The following is a 26,431-nucleotide window of genomic DNA, read 5'->3' as shown; positions in this document are numbered from 1 at the left end:
TTTTTTTAAAAGACGCTGGCGGGGAAAGAGTTAAGTAATGTAAATAATTTATGTTGTTAAATAATTTTCAATATTTAAATGTATATTTTATGAACATAAAGCACTCACAGTTTAGCAAGTTATCACATATCACAAGTTTCTTCAATACCGTGCAGCCCTAAATGTGATGCTTCTTTAAAATTTGGGCAAACTGAGGCATCTTAAAAGACTGCATAATATTGCCGCCTACCTTGTAACAAGCATTACACGAGGAGCACGCCTCTGATGCTTTAAAATGTTTACTAGGTAGGCAGCACGCTCAGTTCGTGAACAGTTTTATTGTCCTTAGCAGTGAAATCTTTGGAATTAATGAATGCTGTGGTGAGTCACACTCATTATATTCTGCATTACTGTCCATTTCATACCCACATCCTAATCATCACTCGCTCTATTATCCATTCGTTTATCTTTTAAAAGAGCAGTTGTGGTCGCTTCCCTAAGTGGCTGGATACATTCTTCCATAAAATACATTCCCGGTCAAAGCCGCTGCGGAAAATGGTATACAGCTTACATGTTGGGACTTGTAACAGGTGTGAGATAACAGAATGTGTTTCAAGTGGATGACACAGACATGCATGTGTCTACTAAACTGTCCTATTCCACGCCCTGTTCATCGAAACTTAACAGCTTACTGTTATGATATGTAGATATTTGTAAACATGTTAGGGAGGAGCACAATTAACCACATTGTCCAAGAAAGCAATTGCATGTACAGTACACCACAGGGTTTACCTGGGGATGTCGTCATCCACAGTGACACAGCCATATAAGAACACAATAACACCCACAATTGCGGCTGGGATTAGCATCTGTGTATACACACCCAGCCAGGCGAAGTACAGGCCCACTTTTTCACCAAAATACTTCCTAGAGGGAAATAAGAATAAAAAAACAGAAATTACTGTCTATATATTGTCATACAGAAGAATACATCCGCCGTCGAACACCAGCGTGTAAAATAAAATTATTCATGTTGGTTGGCGGGTAAATTTATTAGGAACTGATAGACAATACATTTTTACACGATTGTTCCTGTGGCTCAGTGGTAAAGTATTGTGTTAGCAAAAAGTTGTGGGTTCGTAATCATAAATGTAAACCTTGTGATGCACTTTAATTGGCTTTGGGTACGTGTCTGCCAAATGCATGAATGTAAAAGTAATAGGCTAAATTCATTACTCCTCTGTAAACAAAACTACCAAAATGAATATATTGGCAGCAAAATCACAATTGGTTTTGACATATTTGTACATATTTTGTTTGGATTAACTCAAGAGATACAGACTGTAATTTTGTCATTATGAATTTGTAAGCAAAAACATCTCATTGTGACCTAAAGAGCAAAAGCACACAAATGCTGTGTTATTTTCAACACAGTGCCGTGTCAATAAAGGATCAACCTAACCTGTTGGGTTGTAATTGAACTTATGCTGGGTTGTTTTAACCCATTTCTAGGTCAAATATAAATTTTTTGGGGGTTAATTTAACCCAACGGGTGGGCTAGTTTCTTTTTTACCCAACACTGGGTTGAATATAACCAAAGATGCATCATTGCTATTGCTTTTAATGGGGGAGATTATAACGGTCAATATGGAAAATCTAGTAAAGGAAGTCCCGCCTTCCAGTAAAAATAGCCAATCGTCAACTGATAAAGAATGACATCATCTGGGGGAGGGGATGCGTACAGACTCGCTTGTTCTTTGCGAAAAACCCTACCGAGTGCAGTACCTTACAGGTTTTGCTTTAGATACTGGTGATGCGACTTTCTTAACTCTTTCGCCGCCATTGACAAGTTATCCCGTCAATTGACCCTTTAACTGGCGCAGCCCTTTTTGAGGTGATGTACACCTTTAAATTAATATGACTCATGTCATTTTTTTGGTCTAGAAGCCTAATTTTGGTCTTGTTTTAAAAAAGACACGTTTTTTACGGAAGCGTCTGGAGGTGAAAATATATATATTTTTATAATATATATATATATATATATTATAGCAGTTTAGATTTATTTGTAATAAAAAATTAAATATAGTACTATTTTTAATACATAAAATTATAAAAAAAACTGAGGTTTGTGTTGGTTTGCTGTGAGGTTTGCTGCATACTCTTGTCACAAATGAATAAATTACAGTTACTGCATTATTATTACTGCTAAAAGGTTTTGAAATATAAAAACTACATTCATAAGGGCTCGTTATAGTTGTGCGTAGGTCCTACGGCGTAGGTTCCGCATCGGTTTTCATTTATACTTTTGCGTTGTCGTCCGCGTCGACGTGCAAACACACGCACAGATCGCTGGTAGGCGGTATCCACGCGTTTAACCACAGTAGCAGCGTGACCGTCAAAGAAGAAGAAAGTTGGCAAGTTAACCCACAAACGAAGAAGAAACAGAAACATGTTGTGTATGATTTGAGAGGACCAGCAATGATGGAAGTAAATAAACAGCAACTTTTGTTGCAGTTTGAGTTAAATCACTCCTCAACTTGGCTCATCTTTGTTTTCACCGTTGCAAACGGAAATACCTATGACGCAATTTTTTTACCTGACGGGAGGGGTTCTGGTGGACCAATCACAGCGTTTGCGGTCCGCGTAGATCTGACGCGCTGTTAAAAATCTTGCGAGGTGCACATCAGGCTACGCAGAGCTATGCACAGGCTACGGATAGTCTACGGCGTAGCTACGGCGTAGAGCTTACGGAGAACTATAAATCGGGCTTTAGACCTTTCCATCAAAATATAGTGTGTCGTGATAGATTAACATTTACATGAAAAATATTAAAGTAAACTTAGGTGTCCCACTCACGGGACAGCGCCAGGTAATGGGTTTAAGATAAAAAGCTTCCCTACCAATGACGAGTATTTCCAGCTTTCCGCAATACCAATATTGTCCACCAGGTATCAACCCAGTATTTTTAATGAGTTTTAATTGAGAGTATGGATTCGTATTTACGTTTCACAGACACTTTAAACAACGCGACTTACAAATGAGAGAGCATTTTAACATTTCGTCAGAGAAGCCAACAATAAGTAGCCATGTTTATGCAAAAACAGCTAACACTTTACAATAAGGTTCTATTTGTTAACATTAGTAAATGCATTAGCTAACATGGACTAATAATTATTAATATATTTTTTGCATTTACTTATCTTTGTTAATGTTAGTTAATGCCAATAATGTCTCTTCTTATTTTAACAATCCATGATTTCTGAGGTTCTTTTTCCTGTGGAAATTTGTAAAATTATTTTTTTATGCTTTAAAGGCTGAATGACCTGCATCTCGGTACAATAGTTTTAAAGTGCATGCTCTGGACGTCCATCCCTCACAGCCTTATTTTGAAATCAATATGGCGGCAGGCTGAATAAGGTGTATACAGTTATTCATGTTCTAATAATATATTAGTAAATGTTGAAAATAACATAAACTAAGATTAATACATGCTATAGCAACATTGTTCATTGCTCATATTAGCTAATGCATTAACAAATACAACCTTGTTTTAAAGAAAGAAAAAAAAACAATAATGCATTTGTATTCACTCAGCATTAGCAGATGTGACATGAAGTTAACGCTGGAGACTGGATACCTTCTGTTCTGCAATAATCTGCTTCAGGATAATATATATCTACAGGGTATTTCGTAAAATCTCTTCACTAGTTCCTAATTCCAGGTCGAACACTTTCTCAGTCCCTGGCTGTCACAGTAATACCTGATCAGTCCAAGAGGCTGGTACTTGTAGAACATGCTGTAACTCGCCCACTCCTCATACAAGACCTGCAAAAAAAAAAAAACAGTAATAAAATTACATACACATCCAGCAACAATGCCACTCCATCATTGTAGCTCAAACATTCTATCAAACAGAAATGACAAAAATAATAGATTGTGCCAATGAAACTTGTTGAAAAGATAAATGAAGGCTCAGAATGTAATTCAGAACGTAATGACTTTGGTTCGGTGCGCCTGAAGGACGTAATATAACGTATAGGTCCTAGTGATTTATGCAGTACAACTGTGCTCTCTGTTCTTATAGTATATTTCAGCACACCTTTTTGAAAAATAAGTCACAATATGAACAAACATTTTTTATTGCATTGTTTATAGCCATTTTTGTCGTTTGCCATAGCAGCCATTTGTAGTACTAGTAAATGCCACTTTAAACAAACAAAAAGAAATGTCCACTGCATGCAATTTTCCCTTCTCATTTCACGAATTTGCATGAACATAAAAATGTAATTAAATATGATAATAAAGCACATTTGGCATGCTGTCCGAGGGAAAGGCTCCGAGCTCGGAATTTTAACCTGAATCCGGAGAACTCCCACCCTCCCTTTACTGGGATAGATACCAGCTTAAAGTGAGGCGATGGGGTAGAGGAGGGATGCTGCAAAAATGCAGTCATGGGTCAGAGAAAACAGCACAAAACACAAAAAGGACTTTTTATTTTATTAGTTATTTATAGTTTTATTTATTAATTAGATTAAAAAGTAACACTTTACAATAAGGTTGTGTTAGTAAATGCATTAACTACATTGTAAAAAAATTAGCATTTTTGTCAAATCTTCAACTAGTTTTTATAAGTCATGTCAACTATTCAAAAACATACTTAAAATAGTATGTTGAATTGATTTGCATTTAATTTTTTTTTACAGTGTATCATGAACAAACAATGAGCAATATCGTTTTTCAGCATTTATTAATTCTGGTTTATGTTAGTTAATATCAATATAGTTATTCATGTTAGTTGGTTTCATTAACTGTTAACAGCTACATGAACTAAGGTTAATAAATGCTGTAAAAGTATTGTTCATTGATAGTTCATGTATTAACTAATCGTATTTATTGTAAAGTGTTATACCGAATTTTAATCGTGCCCCAACCCTACTTTTTCTTTATTAAGAAATCCCAGCTCTGTAAAAATAACTGTGCATATTTATTTTGAGAGTGGCAACACAACCCATGAAGACTGAAGGGTAGGGATGTAGGAACATTGCTCACAGATGTCTGAAGTGGGAAATGATCCTGTTGCCGTGGTGATTTGCACACAGTGATAATTATTCTGTGCTTGGTTCAGGCAGGGCTAGAGTCTCCTCTACAAATGCATGGTCTTGAGATTGAAGTGCCCAGTTTCCATCTGTCTTTAGTTTATCTGACCTAATAACTTATTAACTTAATAATGGTAAGCTATGTTCTTTTGCCATAAAGCTGTCTAATCTGGCGATGCAGCTAAACACATCAACACTCAGGACAATTAATGTGGTGATTAAAGCACTTTTAGAAAATCTAATGGTTACTCCACTGATGGGAATGCAATGGTACCTGCACAGATGGTGGAATATGAGCCCGGAAGAATTAAATTAAAATGCGGTTTTATTTGTACGGTGCACACATTGTTCTGAAGCAGTTTAAGAGAAACCTTAAACTTCCTGTGAGTGAGCCAAAAGCAACCGTTTTTTTTTTTTTTTTTTAAATAGTCCCAATCTGAATGCTGTAAACCTTATTGCTTTAGATCGTCTCGGTTACCGATGTAACCCTCGTTCCCTGAAAGAAGGGAACAGAGGCACCACGTCCCAATTCGTCGGTCATGACATGACGTGGTAAGGAAGTTGGTGCATTTCAAGATATTGTCATGTACACCGTAAAAAAAAAATCTTGTTGCACTTATATTTTTAAGTTTAATTAACTAGGATTTACAAGTAATTTTAACTATTGAAATGAGTGATGAGTTGCTGTAACTTAATAAATCAATCTGAATTAGCCTTAAGGGCAATTTATAGTCGTGCGTAGGCTATCTGTAGCCTGTGCGTAGCCTGACGCGCACCTCGCAAAATTTTTAACAGCGCATCAGTTCTACCCGGACCGCAAGCCCTGTGATTGTTCCACCAGAACCCCTCCAGTCAGGTAAAAAAAAACTGCGTCATAGGTATTTCCGTTTGCAGTGAAAACAAAAAGAATGGCCAAGTTGAGGAGTGATTTAACTCAAACTGCAACAAAAGTCGCTGTTTATTTACATCCATCATTGCTGGTCTTCTCAAATTATACACAACAAGTTGCTGTTTCTTCTTCGTTTTTTGGCTTAACTTGCAAAGCTTCTTCTTCTTTGGCGTTTGCGCTGCTGCTGTGGTTACACGCGTGGTTACTGCCTACCAGCGGCCTGCACACGTGTTTGCACGTCGACGCGGACGACAACGCAAAAGTATAAATGAAAACCGTCTCGGAAACTACGCCGTAGGACCTACGCACGACTATAACGAGCCCTTTAGTTATGTCAACTTTATGAGTTACAGCAACTCATTACTAGGTGATTCACTTAAATGACTTATAAAAAATATTTTTACTTTACAGTCTCCAAGATTAACGTTAAAGTTTGTAAAATATTTGGACTGGACTTTCAAAATGAATTTTACCTTTCTGTCATTTGGTTCACCATTGGGATCATCCATATCTCCCTGTAATGAAAAAAATAAAATATAATGATACAGGGAGAGAATGTAGAGATTTTGAGAGTAATTTGCACACACAGTGGACTCACGTCATGTAACGGGTATGCTGCAGTGTAGATACCACTGCCCAGCAGACTGCTGATACCTGTGAAAATAAAACAATTAAAACAATGTGTTTGCTGATGTTCAAAACATTCAGGAAACATATGCAAGGTTTCGTTGCAAAAATTCGTTTTTTTAATTTTTCAGAAATCTCGTTTTTTTGGTTGTGCATTCCAATTAATATCAATTCAACTGCAGTTGGTTTTTTTTATTTAAACCTTCATAACTTAAAAAATACAGCTAAGTAGCACCATAAAACTAAGTATTAACATGATAATAATAAACATGTTTTGACAAAAATGTTAATGTTTTGCAACGAAACTCTTCATATAATGACCCTAATTTCTGGTTTCAAAGAACAAATTATGCTACTTGTCAAACCATTGCATTTACTAGAAAAATAAAGCTACACCTGACGTTAAAGTCGCTTGAATAAAAAAATTGGAGTCGCTCGAATGCAACATCATCACCAAGCTTCCAACAACTCTTTCAAACATTATTAAAAACATGCGTACGCACAAATTTGTTCGTAAAATGTGCGTACAAACATTTTAACTTACAAATCATGACTCAAAAAAAAAACTTTCATACTAAAATTTATTTTAAATATATGCAAAAACATAAGAACAACTTAGACCACACGTGCGCAATAATCATGAACAATTTTTTTTTATAAAATATATAACACCGATATATATTATTGGGTTCTTTTTCCTTGTTCATGATTATTGCGCACGTGTGGTCCAAGTTGTTTCTACGCTCCTGCCAACATCTAGAAGAAATTTTAGTATGAAAGTTTTTGTTGATTCATGATTTGCTACTTAAAACGTCCGAACACACATTTCACAAGTGTACGCATGCTTAGTGAATGAGACCCATTGTTAACTCTGTGGATGAGTCTTTTTTTGAGAATTGTGCCTATGTTGAAATTTTTGTCGATTTGACATTTAAAGTTCCTGACTGCTCCCTTGTAGCAACTTGTTATCACCCAACCTATTCAAGACATAAAGACTTTAAAAAAAGCATGAGGGCGGGTATTATTGGTGTGCTTAATGCCGTAGAATAAAACATGAAATTATCTTGAGCTTGTGCAAACCAAAAATCTTACTTAAAGCATTTAACCAAAACCCCATTAAAAAAACACTGACAAGAAACTGGGAAGTGCTAAAATGTCTACAAAAATACAATGTTATTATCATTTGGACAACAAATCCAGTAATATGGATACAATTTTTAAAATTGAGATGTATACATCATCTGAAAGCTGAATAAATAATCTTTCCATTGACGTATACAACAATATTTGGCAGAATTACACATATTTGTAATCTGAAATCTGAAAAGAAAATATTGAGAAAATTGTCTTTAAAGTTGTCTAAATTAAGTCCTTGGCAACACATATTACTAATAATAAATGCAATATTTTTCTGGCTATTGCTACAAATATACCAGTGCGACTTATGAATGGTTTTGTGGTCCAGGGTCACATATGTGAAATATTTTCGGGTCTGATTTTATGTATATCTTTATACTTTTTTATTATTTAAAGCATAACAGCCTAAAAAGTCAAAAGTCATAGGCCTGGGTCGTCAAATACAACTCTTTTGGTTGATAAATGGAAGTCAATGAAAGCATTAAGTGAGAAGGATAGACTTACCCATGATATATTTGGCCCGTCTGCACTTTGTTCGTTTTAAAATCTCATACACCTGATAAAGAATATTATTCATTCATTTGGGACATCAAACTGAACTAAACTAATTAACAATTTAATCCTTATACCACTAACAAAATGAATCTCTGCTGTAAATCTGTGATTGAATAGCACATTATAGCAGGTGACAGATTAAATTATTTAAATGACTCTTCACATTAACAAAAACAACTTTGATGGCATTGACGTTTTGTAAAAAAAGCACTTTGCCTATCAAATCAGGGGATAAATGACATCAGGCCTTAAACTGCGTGTGATTGGATGGAAAAAAATGCTACTTACTATTGAGCTCCTGGTTTTGCTGTCAAAAAAGGAATTTCGGTCCGACAAATCAAAGCTGTTAAAAGAGAAAGAGCTAATGTAAGGCTCAATTAATATACTGTTTTTGCCTCTCTGAAGAATTGTCCTTTAAAGGTATAGTTTATCAAAAAATGAAAATTACCCCATGATCTACTCACTCTCAAGCCATCCTCGATGTATATGATCATCCTTTTTTAGGGCTGTCTAAATGTATGCATTAACAACAAGTTTACATTAAAAACACTTATTTTATTAACGTGCGATTAACACAATGCGCAATTTTTGTTTGACCCTAGGCCTAGCGCGTTGTTGAATAAATTGAGACGCAGCCTTAGACAGTAAATATTCATCAAACATCAAACAACTCTAAAATTATCTTTATTTGTAGGTTTCCTGAGAGGTGTACTGTCCTAAATGCTTAACTAAAACAAATGATGCGTGTCCTTCCAAATGCTCGTCTGAGATTTTGGTTTCGGTTTTAAAACATGCAGAAATTTGAAAAAAAAATGCAGGACTTGCTTGATGTTGAAATATTTATTAAAATAGAAAAGTTCGGGACCTGATTGATGTTAAAGGAATAGTCCACTCATTTGCAATATTAAAATATGTTATTACCTTAACTAAGAATTGTTGATACATCCCTCTATCATCTGTGTGCGTGCACGTAAGCGCTGGAGCGCGCTGCGATGCTTTGATAGCATTTAGCTTAGCCCCATTCATTCAATGGTACCATTTAGAGATAAAGTTAGAAGTGACCAAACACATCAACGTTTTTCCTATTTAAGACGAGTAGTTATACGAGCAAGTTTGGTGGTACAAAATAAAACGTAGCGCTTTTCTAAGCGGATTTAAAAGAGGAACTATATTTTATGCTGTAATAGCACTTTGGGAGTACTTCGACTCGCCTGAAAAGTCCGCTCCCCTTCTCCCTCTCATAATGGGAGAGTGAGGGTGTTACTGCGCCGAGTCGAAGTACTCCCATAAGTGCTATTACGCCATACAATATAGTTCCTCTTTTAAATCCGCTTAGAAAAGCAATACGTTTTATTTTGTACCACCAAACTTGCATGTCCATGTTGATTAGTGTTAAAAACTTGAAAACTGTTACATTTAAGTTGCGATTAATCACGAGATAACTCATGACAATCATGCGATTAATCTAGATTAAATATTTTAATCGATTAACAGCCCTACTTTTTTAGATAAACACAATCAGAATAGAAAATGTCCTGGCTGCTCCAAGCTTTATGATTATAGTAAATGGTGCATCTGATTTAAAGCCCAAAGTGTCTATCCATCTTTTACAGAAGTAATCCACACACCTTCAGGTGGTTAATAAAGGCCTTTTGAGTTTGTAATAAAAATATTATTATTACATTACAAACTACTAGCTTAAGGTAACGACCGACGCACGTTCACAAGAAAGTGTCAAGTCAATTTCTAATATAACTCTGATTGTGTTAAATTGTGTTTCTCTGATAAAAGATAATCATATAGGGGATGGCTTGAGGGTGAGTAAATCATGGGTTAATTTTTATTTTTGTGTGAACTATCCCTTTAAGCAGATAGTAATGCAGTATAGCATAAATTGGAGGTTTGGAGGGTGCGAAATATACTATACTTAATAATAAATTAGTGCTGGGCAAAGATTAATCGCGAATAATCGCATACAAAATAAAAGTGATTATTGGTATAATATATGAGTGTGTGCTGTGTCTAATTATTATGTATAAATATACACACACACATTCATGTATGTATTTAAGAAACATTTACATGTTTATATATATTTATTTATATTTTTATATAATCTATATTAAAGATAAAAAAAGATATATAAATAAAACAATTCTGAAATGAATATATGACTGTGTGTGTGGTTAAATATACATAATAATTAGACACAGTACACGCACATATATTATGCAAAAAAAAGCACTTTTATTTTGTATGCGATTAATCGCGATTAATCTTTGCCCAGCACTATAATAAATTAAAAAAATTATGTCAAAATATTAATTATACAATTTATTGTAAAATGTGACAATCACATGTATAATCTCACAAAATGGCTATATGGCAATCTAAATATAAAAAATTGTACTATTTGTCCAATCTTATGTATTGAAACCACATGACTTGGCGTCGTCTTAGGAATTTTAAAAGGATTTTTTATACACTCTCAGAAATGGAGGTACAAAAGTTGTCACTGGGACACTAACCATTAAAAAATGTAAACCATTGTAACCAAAGAGTGCATATTATTACTTCAAAGGTACATATTGGCAGTTCAAAGATACATACAGTATTGGTACCTAAATGGTACATATTAGGACCTTTTTTAAAGGGTACTGCCCCAGTGACAGCTTTGTACCTTTATTTTTTGACAGTGTAGGTTTTAAAACTGAGTGGTGATGACAATGGCTTACAGTTTATATATTGCACAAATGTCACATATACTGCTTTTATGAGGCATTTTTGTCTTGACTGCTTACTCCTTATCCACTTTTACTGTATAGACTTTCTGCTTATAAACTGTCAGAAAACATGTACAAAAGCTGTCGCTTGGGCGGTACCCTTTAAAAAAAGTACACCTTTGTACCCAAAAAGTGCATAATAGTCCCACATATGGACATATCTGTCCTTAAATGGTAAACATTAGGATGTCTCTAAGAGTACTGTCCCAGTGAGAGCTTTTGTACCTTATTCTAACAGTGTAGAAGAAAATCATATGGGTTTTAAATGGCATGACAAAATGTTCATTTTGGGTTATTGTCTTTTATGAACCTGCCTCTGGTGTCAACTGTCATCTTAACTATCTGCTTAGCATGGCTAGACATGAATGCAAACTTACAGATGTTGTTTTTCTCGTGAGAACGGGTACGAAAGGTGTTTCTCATTTTCTACCTCGCTGTTCCCAACTTTAGGTCGTAAGGGTGCCGTGACTTTGTGCATAAACATGTGGATCTTCTCTACAATGGTGTTTGCCGGACCTACATTAAATTTCTGAAAGTGACACATCAGGTGTGGAGTTAACAGAAAGACGCATGCTTTAAATTACCATTGTGTAAGATTCGAAAGCACATACCTTTATGGTTGGCATTTTGAGCTTCATAAACTCTGCCTCGCGACAAAGGACTTCCCAAGGGGCATGGATCTTCAAAAAGCCCACACCTGGGATTTTAGTCTAAAACACATGGAAAAACAAACAAGACTTGAGCAACAAATACAACATTTCGGTGCACTCAGGAGCAAATTCGCAGGGAGTGAAGGAATTTCTGAAGAAAATGTGAGTGGAGCTCATCTGGGCAAAATTTGCTGCTGCAATGATGGGTGGCTGCCGTAGTGTCCCTGTGCTGTTGCTAGGGGTAGGTATGGGTAGGTATCACATTGCTATGTGGTCGCTAGGGTATTTTTGGTGGTCGCTAGAGCATTGCTGGGTGATTACATGCAAGATCCAACCCACAAGGTGTCCATTTATTAGCCCCCAGATCTGATTTAGGCTTCTCTTTAAATTAATTTGCATGTGACAGGCAATAATCGCATACTGTGACATTACATACTGCCATGTTTTTATTGTCATGTGACCAGTATGTCCTTTGACCTTTGATGTAATCGGAACAACCATGACCATAATTACGTTAAGTGTTGTTTAACAAGTACAATTAAATCATGAGGAATACACGTTTTGGTCTCCAAAGCACTTAAATTTTTTTTTTTTAGAAATGTTTAATTGTATTCACTTTTTAGAAAGGATAATAAGGATAATAGGATAATAAAGTGTCTCACAGGACAATAAAGTGTCCATCGAATGCACACTTAGGGGAGGTTCACATATCGTATCTTTTGCACGCTGAAGTTCTTTATTTCACATGTGGTGCAACGCGCTCGTTTTTCCAGGCGCGTCTGCACCGCATCGAATTAAAAACATTTAAACTTTTCAGAGCGCTGCAAACGCACCGCAGGTCATGTGACAAGAAGCAACGGTCGCGTTTTCCAAGCGGTTTTAGACGCAAAATGTGAACCGCCCCTTAATGGGCAATCACACTAGACTTTAAGCGTCTATATATTTTTTACAAATCGCTTTTATTGTTTCCTAATCTTTGTAAGTCGCTTTTGATAAAAGCATCTGCTAAATGCCTAAATGTTTTTAGAGTTTACCGCGAGGCATGATTTAGCATGAAGTTAACATGATTTAACATTAAGCTAACATGAAGCTATCATGATTTAACATGAAGTTAGCATGATGTTAACATGATTTAGCATGAAGCTAACATGATTTAACATAAAGCTAACATGAAGCTATCATGATTTAACAAAGTTAACATGATGCTAACATGATTTAGCATGAAGCTAAATATGGGCGGAGAACGCTTCGTCAATAGTTCTTTGGCTTCGTCCATCTTTGCTTTCAGCAGAGAAAGGTCCCGCCATGACATGCTGGTTTTCTGCTGGTCACATATCTCCATGTGATTTGAATTTGCAGGGAAGAGTTAACCAGTGCTGGTATGAAACGAAATGCAAAATATTTTCGAAAAAGCTTGCATTTTGGGTATGACGTATTTGGATGCGTATTAATGTAAGTCAATGGAATAAAAAGTGTAGTGTTACTGGCCCTTTAAGTATCTAGCCAGAAGTAGTAGGTCACCTAGGTCCTTTCGCCTATTATTTTCCGAATACTATAAATTTGGACATACTACATGCCTTGCATACTGATTTTCGTCTACTATATAGTATGGAAGTGATTTCGGACGCAGCAATGCTTTGCTATGGATAAATTGATTGTCATACGATTGCTATGACAATCGTTTTGCTATATAAGACCCTTATGGTTTGTTTAATTGTTTAGAGTCCATTGAAACTGCAATTTTAAACTGCATTAAAACTGTTAAGTGTTGGGGTCCATTAAAATGAGAAAAAATGTCTTCTCGACTGAACAAAGAAAGACATCAACATTTTGAATGACATGGTGGTGGATAAATTATCTGGATTTCTTATAAGAAAATGGACTAATCCTTTAAGGTAAAGGAAACATGACTTAAGGTATCATTTATGACTGTTGCACTGAAGCTGCGTTTAGGGTTTGTTTAACTGTACAATCCTAAGTATGAGTAAATATAAGTGATTCTGATAAAGTAACAAACAGCGACACATAACGATAACAAACCAGGCATGTCTACTTCGTATTATAATGAGCTGAAGTAGGTTTATGTACTACCATTACATCCATCAGAGCTAACGGTTTGTGTTGCTCATACTGTAGAAGACAGCGACTGGGAATGAACAGACAGGGTTTCGACCTGCTGTGTGGGATGTGATGTTATAACAGGAGTGGGTCATTTAAAGCAAATCTTACGTAACACTCTCTCAGCTTCAGAAACACAGAAGTCCCTCTTCACCATGAAAACAGTTTTTCCTTCATTTCTGTTTTTTGCTTTCAACACGGTGCTATGTAATTGCTTTGTAAAAAAAAACACTGTGTTAAAGCCAACAAGAGATCTTGTTCATTTTAGATTTTGTGAATGGTCAACGCATAGTGATTTTTTCCATTTTTGGAGTACACCTGCACACATGGAGACTAAACTCAAATTTTGATGTCATGGTAGGGGTGGGCGGTACGCCAAAAATCCATCGCATGAAATCCATTTCTCTGTCATACTCAGTCTAACATTCAGGAGTGCTGAGTTAGCCACATGCACTTATTTAAATTCTGCGGTATAGATTTATACCTCTTCGAAAATAACAAATGTTTTGGTTTCCCAAAGACGAGGGGAGATGGCGAGCATGGATCACCGCTATGTGAAGGAAGGTTTGTTAACTACAGATCGTCTGCCATTGTATACATTATATAACATGACAGTGTAGTTTTTGATACGCTTTAGCTATGATTTGAACTAAGGTAATCTACTTGTTGTTTATTTTGCTTGTAATCAGAAATAAACTACCGTACTTTCCTGACTATAAGCCGCACCAATAAAAAATGCGTCATTAAGACGAAATAACATATATAAGGCACAGTGGACTATACGTCGCGTTTATTTAGAAAATGATGTCACAAAATCCAAGCCTAAGAACAGACATTTAATCTGGAAAGGCAAGTTATTCAACTAAACAATAGCAGACAGAACAGCAGGCTGAATAGATGTCTGTACGTTAAAGTAATATTATCAGTTATTTAAACTATAAATCATAGCATACAGAACTTACCTGGAAGGTTGAATAGGCTAAATTAACCGAACAAGCCAACTAGTGTAAAGTTTGCATACTCGTCATTCCACATTACAGAATCCATTGAATTACATAAATACAGGAGCAGCGTATAGCGGACTCTCGCGGCTGTAGACGGTATTGTTGTCTCTTGCCTCATAAATGTCTAAATTAATTCATACTGACTTATAAGGCACACCTGACTTTAAGACGCAGTACCAGCCAAGTTATGAAAAAAAAACGTGGCTTATAGACCGAAAAATACAGTACTCTAAAAGGACTTGGTTCTTTACAAAGTTTACCGGAAGTTACGTTTGTTCCACAAAAACTGTTTGTTTATGTTGTTAATACTGAAACCATCAATACATAATATAGAAAAATCTGTCACGGACGGTTGACATTTTATTTCACGTTAAATGTTTATACCGCCCATCCCTATTTCGTGGAACATTGAAAACCTTTAAAGGCCAAAATTATAAACAAATTAGTAACATTGCTCAGTAAAATAATGTTCAGATAACTGTTAAAGGCTCTCTAAGCGGATAATGTGCGACGTCACTTCCTGTTGATGTTTGAACTGTTTTCAAACAAACGGAGCGTAGTTAACGCCTCCCCCTCCCTCTCCCGTCCGTGCTTTCATGAACGCGCCCAACCCCCACCCCAGATCCTTCTTGTCGTTTATTGGCTGGAACACTTTGTTATGTTTTGTTGTGCTAGGTTTGGCCACTATGTTGTTATTGCCGTTTGTCGAGCCTGAGCTGTCTACAGAGATCGCGTTTTTTTACAGTTTGATCAGCGGTCAGGTAGGAAGCAGATAGTGAGGAGATGTTTGCTGTATGTAACAAAAAATGTTTTATGGTCTAAAACGCGTGAATTCGCTTAGAGAACCTTTAATACCACAATAGGTACGTTTACATGCAACCAAATAATCCATGTGTAATCGTATTGATGGCTCAATCGTATTGAAAAGCCGTCATGTAAACAACTTAATACGATTGAGGTCGATCGGATTCAAATGTGATCATATTGAAGAGAATGGCATGAACAATCTATTTACTGCTCCTTTCGGTGTTTTTTGGCAGTATGTAAAACGATAGCTCCGATGTTAATCTGTTAGTACAGTCTATGGCACAACAGCTGTTTCCCATTTAGACGCGTTTTCCCCGTGTTTCCGCTAATTTCACACTGTACTCAAATTCTGCCGCTCTGTCTTTTGCCACTCAGTGGGTGTAACCGTAGTCACTTTCGCCAAAGGTGACGTCACGTGCATACCCTCTAATGCGGAAAGCCGGAAATACTCATCATTGGCAGGGAAACGTTTTCTCTTAATTGACGAGTTAACTCCTCAATGGCGGGGAAAGAGTTAAAGGCACTCACTGTGGCAGCCTAGAAACACAACTATGTGTCTGTAGCTCAGCTAATTTGGCGTGTTGCTTGCAATCACAAGCTCACGAGTTATCACAGGCGGTCTCGATGCCTCTCGGATTTTGAAATGAAAATAGTGATAGGAACTCACCCCTTCATCTTTCTCCATCTCAAGGCCCATCAGACGCAGGTTCTCCTCATACTCCTCCCTCCGGAGGCGCTGGTCATCATCATGGTAATCAAGTCTTTGCTCCTGGGCTGCGAGTTCAGGATCCTCTTGAGCGGACGCTTTGGCCCGATTGCGTTTGCACCCGCAACAAAAGCTCCTCAAGCAGGAGTGGGAGGACTGCTTGTGAGTGCTATCGGGCTTCTCGAAATGGTAGGTGAGGACATAATCAACGCGCCTTTTGCCATCCTGAAAGTACGGCATCTGTTTTGAGTGCGGTGGTCCCTCGTCGCTCTTCTGAGTGTTCCAGAGAGGAGAAAAGAGGCCATGATTATATGCATCTATATGGAGTCATTAATATTAAAATACTTTTATTTGCTGAATTGTGATTAAAACATTTCTTAGACAGTACTGTATAATGCAAAGGGTGTGGCAGGATGTGGTCAAATATTAAAGGTGTGGTGGAGTGTGTAATGTTTATGATAAAACACTTTCTCCTATCCCAGTTTAGTGTATATAGATAAGTAAACCATTCATGGGCTGATTTTCCAGACTGTAAACACTGAAGAGCTTTAAACATTGCTCTGCTTGTTCGTGCAACCAAACACAAGATCATTGATTCAACCAATGGCGCAAGTTCGGGGCAGGACTTCCTGTTTGTTTGGGAGATATAGTCAAAAAGAGAGGCACCGCCCAATAACAGGTAAAGACAAATATCAGTAATAATCTCATCAGACTAAACTTACTTATTTTATCAAATCAGCTGCATTAAAAATATGTATATATTGGCTGCGCATGTGTAAAGTAAATGCAACATTTTTCAACTTTCTGCTAAAATATATGTGATTTTTGGCTATGAAAATACAAGGATTATAAAATCATGCAAGCCCCGCATATTTTGCGAGCAGAAATCTGCAATTTATGTGGCATATTTAAAAAATGTGGCCCCCACATAAATACTTTGGCTAGCTAATTATGCACCGAATCATGCAATTGCTAATCACGCTTTTCTGGAGGGACTGACAAAGACATTTGTGACACTTCCCCAATAATAAACTATAGCCATGTGTCCTGCTTCTCAACGCTAGTAACAACAGTGTCATGGGTTTGATTCTCAGAAAATCCACAGCCTGATCTAGCAAACACCCAAAATGCACTGTAAGTCAATTTGGATAAAAGCGTCTGACAAATGCATGAATGTAAATGCCACTAATCTATTGGAGGCGTTTTTTCAAACCCTGCAGGAAATCAGTATTTATTTTGTACTGTTTCTTTGTGATGCTAATGAGGCTTTTATACCCACAGCATATTAATAAATGATTTCTAAACAGAACAAAACCAACAAAAGCATGACATTTTAAAAATAAAGGTGCTACACAATGCCACAAGAGAGCCATTTTTGGCTGTATGGTTCAAAGAACCTTAAATTTCCAAAGAACCTTTGTGTTTCACATTTCTTTGTAGTGGAAAAGGTTATTTATTCCATAAAAAGGTAAAAAATAAATGAAGAACATTATTTTGTGTATTTGGTGTGACACAATGTGTTTACGTGGTTTATAGTTCAAAAGACTATGGAAATGACCTTTCTGAAATGTGTGGATTTGGACAAAGCTCATTGTTCTTAAAAGCGCGATGTGCTCTGATTGGCCAGGTATCCAATGTGTTGTGATTGGACGAACACCTCAAGGGTGTGAAGGAACTGTTATTCACCCTTTACATATTTGGATCAGCTCCCAAAGCACAGCGTCACCATGACATGGCGGAGGCGGGAACATTAATAATAAAAGTTACATCTTTTTTCGTTGCATATACATTTGTTATGCAAATCTTCTCACACAGCAACGTAGATATGTGGGGGTGTGTTTAAAGAGCAACTATCGTCCGATTGACAATTTACATTTCATTTGGTGTGTAAGTGTGTATTAGTACATGTTAACTATATGCAAAAGGTACAAACCCTAAAGTAAACAATGACGCGAGTTATCGTCTCCAACGTCAGGGTTTCCCGCAGAACATTTGTTAGTTAAGGTGGTAGGGTTGGGTAGGTGGGCGTGTCCGGGGCGTGGCAATCAAAGGGGCAGGGTGTACGCGTCATGTTGAAAATGAAAATATTTTTATTAAATCACTCAAATAAAACTTAATTTTGAAGAAACTATGACAGAAAATGAACACATACTAGATTATTAATGAATTAAATGTTTTTACCTCTAACGGGAATATCTGCGTGATGAAGTGAAACTAAAGGGTTAATAAACACAAACTAAAGCAGATGTTGTAAAAATTGTAAAACTGATTATTTCCCACTATTATTACATTATCTTAAAGGAGTGTAACTGCTGTAGTATGTAAATAATGCACATAAATAACGCGAGCAGAGCGCTCAACAATTCTGTTCTAATCAACAGGCACATGAAACCTAGCTAGCAGGTTGCTCAAACAACAAAATCACCACTTACTTTAAATTTGCAAGAACTATAGACTAATACAATAACAGGCTTAATTAACCCCAAAACATAAGTCCACTTACAGTTCTCACGGACACATGTTTTATCAACTGGCTATCTTCCAGACATGACGGAGGTCTTTATCTCATTTCGGCTGTGTGGCGCGCGTGCCCGCTTGCGGTGTGAAGCGCGTCCGCCCTATTCTCCAAGATGTTTTATCAACTGGCTAGTTATCCTCCAGACAGTGACGGTCCGGACCACGTCTTTCTCATTTCGTCTGTGGCGCGCGTGCCCGCTTGCGGTGTGAAGCGTGTCCGCGCTACTCTCCGAGATGCACTTGACAGCCTTTTGTGCAGCACTTTTTTTAGTTAAGGCAGTAGGGTTTCCCAGATTAGGCGGGCCGCCCCAACTACAAAGTGCTGCGGGAAACCCTGAATGTAAATCTCTTTTCTTGGACTACAACAAACGCACGGATTGTAGGCAACAGTTTACTTCCTGGGCCTGTTGACTTGGACAAGAATGGCATTATCATAATTACCACTTGGACTCATAGCCTGTAAGTGAACTCCTGTTAGCATTGCATTGTGAGCGAATCTTTTAAACATGGTAAGGAGCGTTATTTTCCAGCTAACGTCAGAGGTGTTCAGGCCAATCACAACGTACAGATTAGCTGGCCAATCAGGGACACAAAGCTTTTTCAGATCAATGAATTTTGTAGAAAATCAGACAGTATATCTGAAGCTACAAAAATGTACGGTATGTGAAAAATTGTGTGTTTTTTTAACCATAAACCACGCAAACACATTATACCAAATTCTTTAAATGACGCAATGTAGGAAGGCGTGACAGAGCCTTCACTTTTAGAAAGAATATCTCTTTGGTTTTGAGACTTTAATCTTTGCAACTTTACAGATCTTCTATATGCACGAACAGCCTTTAACATTGCAAAGAAAAAGGCCAACTTAAAACTGCATCATATGACCCCTTTAAGGCACAACGAACTCTGAACCACACATTCCATGCAGGTCAGATCTTTAAAATGTTAGTTCACCCAAGGATGAATAGTTTTGTCATTATTGCCTCACCCTCGTGTCGTTCCACACCTGCAAGACATTCGTTCAACTTCAGTACACAAATAAAGAAATTTCATATGAAATTCAAGAGCTTTCTAAGCCCCCATAGATAGCAACACAGCTTTCAAGGCCCAGAAAGACAGTAAAGACATTATTAAAATATTCAAAGTGATTACAGCGGTTCAATCTATATTTCATGAAGAAACGAGAATACCTTTAGTGCTCATAAAGCAAAAAAGCATATTAACAAAAGCAGCACATGCATGCGTTAAACACCGGCATCGGGTGCCAGCCAAAGACCACTCCATAGATGCGAGCCGTTAATAGGGCATCTGTTAATACCCATCGGAGACCGAGTATATGGGCTCCAAAAGTATTCTTGTCACTTCATAAAATGAAGATTGAACCGCTAGTCACACTCAGACTATTTTAACGATGTCTTTATTGACTTTCTGGGTCTTGAAAGTTGTGAGTTGCTGTCTATGGAGGCTCAGAAAGCTCTAGGATTTCATTATGAACATCTTCATTTGTGTTCTGAAGATGAATGAAGGTCTTACGGGTGTGACGCGACAGGAGGGCGAGTAATTAATCACAAACTTTCTGGTGTGAACTAACGTTTCAACTATTTTCTGTGCCATGTCTATGAAATAATAAGTGAAAGTGAAAACCAAAACTTTTAGCTGGGTTTTAGCTGCACATTATACACGTCCACAGGGACAGTCCCACAAAACAAATCACACTAGAGCCAGCACAGAGCAGGAAGTCAAAATCCGAACGCAATTTCTCAACGGGAATATAAGTGCATGCAACAGCACACACAAAGAAAGAAATCTGTCATAATTTTCACAAATCACAATTGTGGTTACAAACATTTTAACTGTATATAAACATTAAGGCTTGGCAGAGGGTATTTCAAAGTGACCAGCATGTCCGGTGTTTAAATACTCAGTTTGTGTGCAAAACTATTTTGCATACTGAACGAGTATGCAAAATCAGCAATGTTTAGTATTGCACCATCTGGAATACTGGAAAAAGACAGGAGAAATGTTTTTCAGCCAAAATTCATTTAGCAAGCGTTGGCTTCTCATGGAAATATATTTGGGTTATTTAATTTTTACTAGAAATAGAATTTCAAATATGCAAATGTGACAATTTGCTTGTTTTCATTTCCCTATAGCTTTAAATCCATCTCCTGGTCCCAAACACCATAAAAAATGTGTCAAGCATTCAAATGTCCATATGTTTTCCTTAATTTGCCTAACAAATTACCCTGAGCGAGAAAGACGAGAATAATGAGTGTTTGAAGATAAACCAGCATCGTGCTTTTATATATGAACCTGGTCAACATAAATGTAAAACAAGAGACACCGTTTTACTTACAGGAGAATCATGCTGAGGGTATTCTGAGTCCCTGTGGCCTTTATAGTTGTCGTCATCAAGCCCCTTCACATCTGTAGGGACAGATTCATACATCTCATTTCGCCACATGCTCTCCCGGGCTGTTGGCTGCTCTTCTGTGCTGTTAAAACTCAAGAGTTTCTCACCTGACCAAATACAAACACATCAATGCAAACATTACTTCTTTGTGCTGGCAACACGGCTGTGTCACATTGAATGGTAAATAAATAGTAAAAGTTTTCTCAATAACAAACTGGTATGAAGTTTGACTTGAATGTTTGTTTTATTTGAATGCAAAATAAATGCTGATTTTGCATTCACATTAGAATTTGAGCAAACAGAATAACATCACCCATTGAAAGAGTGAAATTACTTTAATGCTAAAACTTAAGCTGCATTGTTATCATACAAAGGGTTTTTGGTTGTGTGTTGTAACAAGTAGAGCAAATTCATGGTTCGATCCCCAACAAACACATAGACTGATAAATCAATAGCACAAAAGTAAGACTGGGACGATAAATCGTGCAATTCTGCTTGCAATTGACTACATGCACACCAATTTTAAGGACTTATTCACAGTCCAATGCACAAACGAATGGTGCAATGGTGTAATGGTGTGGGGGATGTTTTCTTGGCACACTTTAGGCCCCTTAGTGCCAATTGGGCATCGTTTAAATGCCACAGCCTACCTGAGCATTGTTTCTGACCATGTCCATCCCTTTATGACCACCATGTACCCATCCTATGATGGCTACTTCAAGCAGGATAATGCACCATGTCACAAAGCTCGAATCATTTCAAATTGGTTTCTTGAACATGACAATAAGTTAACTGTACTAAAATGACCCCCACAGTCACCAGATTTCCACTTAATAGAGCATCTTTGGGATGTGGTGGAACGGGAGCTTCGTGCCCACAAATCTCCATCAACTGCAAGATGTTATCCTATCAATATGGGCCAACATTTCTAAAGAATGCTTTCAGCACCTTGTTGAATCAATGCCATGTAGAATTAAGGCAGTTATGAAGGTGAAAGGGGGTCAAACACAGAATTAGTATGGTGTTCCTAATAATCCTTTAGGTGAGGGTACTGTCAACTGTTTAAATTGACTTTACATTAAATTTACGTTAAATGACAAACACTTCTTATGGACATATTTTGGTATTCAGTGCTGTGATGAAGACAGAAATATTATGACAGTGCCTGTAATGGTTTTATAGGCTGCTGTCGTGTGATTTGAGCTGTTTCTGGATGAAGGCAGACTGCTGAAAGCGAGTCATGTTGACAGAGAGTTCAGGGAAAACTTCCTAAAGGCTCGTAACAAACATACACACACACACGCACACGCGCACGCGCACACGCACACACACACACACACGCACACACACAAACACACACACACACACACACACACACGTTAGTGCGGTATAGACGATATACACCTCTTTTTACCTCTTGCGGTACGCCAACTCTTTCGATACGATTAAAGTTGCTGCGATTATTGGCGTACTCACATAATTTTTATCAAAGTATTGCGTTTAAATGAGGCAAAGTATAATCGCAATATTGCCAAAATCCCATACATGTAAATACCGCCTTTGCGATTCAGAATCCATATCATACTTATTATAGTATGAATCGCAATTAATCGTCCCAGCCCTACACAAATGCATTGTAAGTCACTTTAGATAAAATGTAAATGTTTTTTTTGTGACGACCTAAAAATTATACGAAATTCCACATGCCTAAAGGGCAGTTTCCTGGACTTAAGTTTAGTCCCAGACTAAAATGCATAACTTAAAATATGTCAGTGCCATTGTTTGCCTCAAGATGCACACACCAGTAATGTTTTTTGCAAGGTAAATTTGTATAAACCCCTTAAATGTCCTAAAATAACTATAAGGTCTACACCTGGATTAATCTAAACCCTGTCCAGGAAACCGCCCCTATATGTCTTACAATAAAAATGTCTGTTTTGATTGAATGGCTTTATATAACCAGTAAATTTGAAAAATTTTGCTGTTTCATAGGTCACATCTCTGGGGTTAAAACAAAAAGGTCAGCAGAATAGTCAATATATTCTTCAAAACGACATGGAAATGCTGAGAGGCCAAAGGTTTTCAACAAAGCTTAAAGCAAATAAATTTCATTTCATCATACATTTCATCCTAAAAACTTGAATAAAACCCAAAAAGAACATTGTTTTTATAAAAAGGGGCAGTATGAGCAACGGTATAAAACCTCATTCTCAAACCTCAGACTCACAAAATGAAAAGCTAATATCAATGTCAAATACACATTTGGATATAAAGGAATTACACTAAGATATTAAGTTAGCTAATATCAGATGCACTTTAAACTGGTTATACAAATGCATTTGATGAAAATGCATTTAGTTCCTGTGCTTGTGTCTAACCTTATTTTGCACAATAGTAAAAAAAATACTGACCTACATCTGCTATATAGGGCTTTAATGGAAACTGTATTTATATATTAAAAAGCATTGATAATAATCGGATCACAGACTTAATGTGGGAATTAACGGAATGTGAGAGGATGGCTTTATGCGCAAACCATGCAACCACCTTTTCAAGATCGCTGCTATAGAAATACACAAAAAATTACAGTTTTTTTATCAAGTACTGTCTGCATCCTGGGAAATACTATAGTAAATACTATCCTACATGCACTCAAAGTTGGAAAATACTCTCTGACAGCTCAGGTCTACATGCACCGCCCATTAAATCACAGTCTCAGGTGAGAGAGATGATGATGATGATGCGATGGATTTTCTCACGCGCTCATCACGCATCACTTTGCGTGCAACATTGCTCAACCATCTCAACACCGCTGTGCTCACCTTATAACACAATACAAAAGAGCTTATTCGACTTACATGAGTAACAGAAGTACCAACAGACTGTTGCAAAACAAGACAAGACTGGTTCCCATAAATGTTGCGTTAAAAATAATAATAAAGCACTTCGCCTAGTGAACACCTTTCAATCTTTACTAATAAAATAACAAACCCACACTTCAAAAATTCAAATGCACAAATGATAAACTCACCCGATCCGTCAGCTTCATCTTTCCGCGCAGTGTCCGCGTCGCCCTCACTGTTCATCGCAGCGCTGAGCGCGAATAGGTCTGATCTACTGTGCTTTACGAGTAAATGTATACGGCTAGAAGATCGCGGTATATTCCTGCACGATCGTGCGTGTAGTGTATTTACACGAACTCCAGGAGAGGAGTGGATGCGTGAGTCTCTCACCCACCAACCACACAGCCCCACACATCCCTACATCACTGTCAGACTGCCTACTCCAATTATTATGGGCTTCAGGCAACACCAGTTGAATGCTGGGTGTATCTTATTCGGGATTATCAACGATTTTGCACTTTTACACTGAACCTTGTTAAAGTGTTAGGAGCGCAAAGGTTGTAGGTTCGATTCACGTGCACTAGTAGCTTGAATGCACTTTAAGTCACTTTGGCGCAAATCTAATGCAACACATGTTATACATGCATATTTACTGTATAAAAATATGTGAACATGCATGTTTATAATTCTTCACTATATTTGATCAAAAGAGTTTGTGAAGAACATTGCTTTTAACGTATAGTCTCCATATTCGAGTCGTGACGAACAGGTTTACGTAGGTTTTTTATTATATGTGTTGCCACATTGTGTGTTTTCATGCATTAGCCTACAAACAGTATAGCCTATATCAGATTTCATGAGAACATTCTACACAGGGTGGGTTTACAAACGTAGCCTACTTATGTTATTCTCTTACAAAAAAATAAATAAGTTTCCAATAAGTACAGTAACTACATCTTAACGTGCAATTGATTGACTGTTCAAATTTAACTTGAGGGCAAGTTAAATTTGAATTTACCGTCAAATTCCCTCAGTAGCTACCTCAGCTGATGTCAACAAGTCTTTGCATTATACATGTTATTTTAGGTAAGCCTAACTTCTCTTTTCGGTATATATTTTGTACGTTTAAATCGATATGCAAACATTTTAAATATGTCCTACTCAAAATTAGTATAACATAAAAGTAGGCTACGGAGATGTTGAGGAACTTCAAGTAAATGTGCATATAATTTCTTTTTTTTTAATGCTTGTTTACATACAATTAAAGTCAACACTTGATGAAACTGTGAAATCGTATTTCGCATCAGAATGGAGAACAACAATTGAAGAACAATAATAAAGAAGGCAAAACTTACCTGTGCTACGAGAGGAAATCACTCCAACTTTAGTTTCTTCCTTTGACTTCCTCCTCACCTGCTCAACTGCTTTGTTTAGAACTTAACCGCCGATAAACATGTAAATGATCTCTGACTGAACGACTAACAAAAACAATGCCTTCATTTAAAGTGCCACACTTTTCCCACAAACATCACACTTCGACCGACGCTTCACGCGCAACACGCCTACGTACAATGTAGAGGCGCGTGAACGGCGCTGATAGTGACGTCATCATAGGTGTTCCCCAGATTTTATCGCCCCTGATCTCCCTGCAAGCAGAAAACTCGCCAAACCTGATGTTTACGGTTTTTACAGGGGCAGTGAGTTAAATGTGACCCAGTCTGTACATTCACTTAGTCTTGTTTGTTTACGTTTAACATAAAATCATCCTACTTAACGAAAAGGACATTCTGTGAAAAATAACCTTGATATATTCGATATTGACTGTGCAAATGTCAAAGATTCAAATCGTATGAAAATATTAGCTGAAATCAAATTTTAATGATCTTAGTCTGGATTTCACAGACAGGATCACAAATGTATTTAAACAGTGGGCTACTCTCCCCCTGCATACCTTGACATATTTTAATATTTTTTATATAATTTTTGAATAATTATCCAATTAATATGTTGCATGTGCTTGTTTAACAAATGTTTTCTTAACAGCTCATGTATTCTTCTTTTCATTCAAAGTAGATGTAGAAAAGGTAATTGAAAAACTCATATTTTGCATTATCTTATTACATTTGGACTGATTTACAATATCATTCAATATTCCTAGTACTGTAAATGTTAATAACCATTTGTTAATGTAAGTATGTGGTTTATTTTGATCAAATTGAGTGTGTTATTGTTTTTTCGGCTGTTGTGTTTATCTGTGTACGGTATGTTCTTTCCTATATAGGTTACTGTAAATCTAAACATGCCTAA

General features: G+C 37.0%; 1 protein-coding gene across 1 annotated transcript in view; it reads right to left on the bottom strand.

The window, feature by feature from the left end:
* Window positions 1–24,545, bottom strand: part of ano1a (anoctamin 1, calcium activated chloride channel a) — a 51,730-nt gene extending 27,185 nt beyond the window's left edge. The window contains exons 1-11 of the mRNA XM_073859424.1: window positions 24,313–24,545; window positions 21,232–21,388; window positions 16,313–16,646; window positions 11,678–11,776; window positions 11,444–11,595; window positions 8,572–8,626; window positions 8,233–8,284; window positions 6,563–6,618; window positions 6,438–6,479; window positions 3,740–3,804; window positions 772–906 (exon numbers count right to left, since the gene is read on the bottom strand). Of these exons, the coding sequence (XP_073715525.1) occupies window positions 772–906; window positions 3,740–3,804; window positions 6,438–6,479; window positions 6,563–6,618; window positions 8,233–8,284; window positions 8,572–8,626; window positions 11,444–11,595; window positions 11,678–11,776; window positions 16,313–16,646; window positions 21,232–21,388; window positions 24,313–24,367 (1,202 nt within the window). The 5' untranslated portion in view covers window positions 24,368–24,545. The remainder of the gene's footprint in view (window positions 1–771; window positions 907–3,739; window positions 3,805–6,437; window positions 6,480–6,562; window positions 6,619–8,232; window positions 8,285–8,571; window positions 8,627–11,443; window positions 11,596–11,677; window positions 11,777–16,312; window positions 16,647–21,231; window positions 21,389–24,312) is intronic.
* Between the last annotated feature and the right edge of the window lie 1,886 nt (window positions 24,546–26,431).

This window comes from Misgurnus anguillicaudatus, chromosome 21, assembly GCF_027580225.2.
Source record: "Misgurnus anguillicaudatus chromosome 21, ASM2758022v2, whole genome shotgun sequence".
In the NCBI taxonomy this organism is placed as follows: Eukaryota; Metazoa; Chordata; class Actinopteri; order Cypriniformes; family Cobitidae; genus Misgurnus; species Misgurnus anguillicaudatus.
This window is presented reverse-complemented; position numbering and strand designations above follow the sequence as displayed.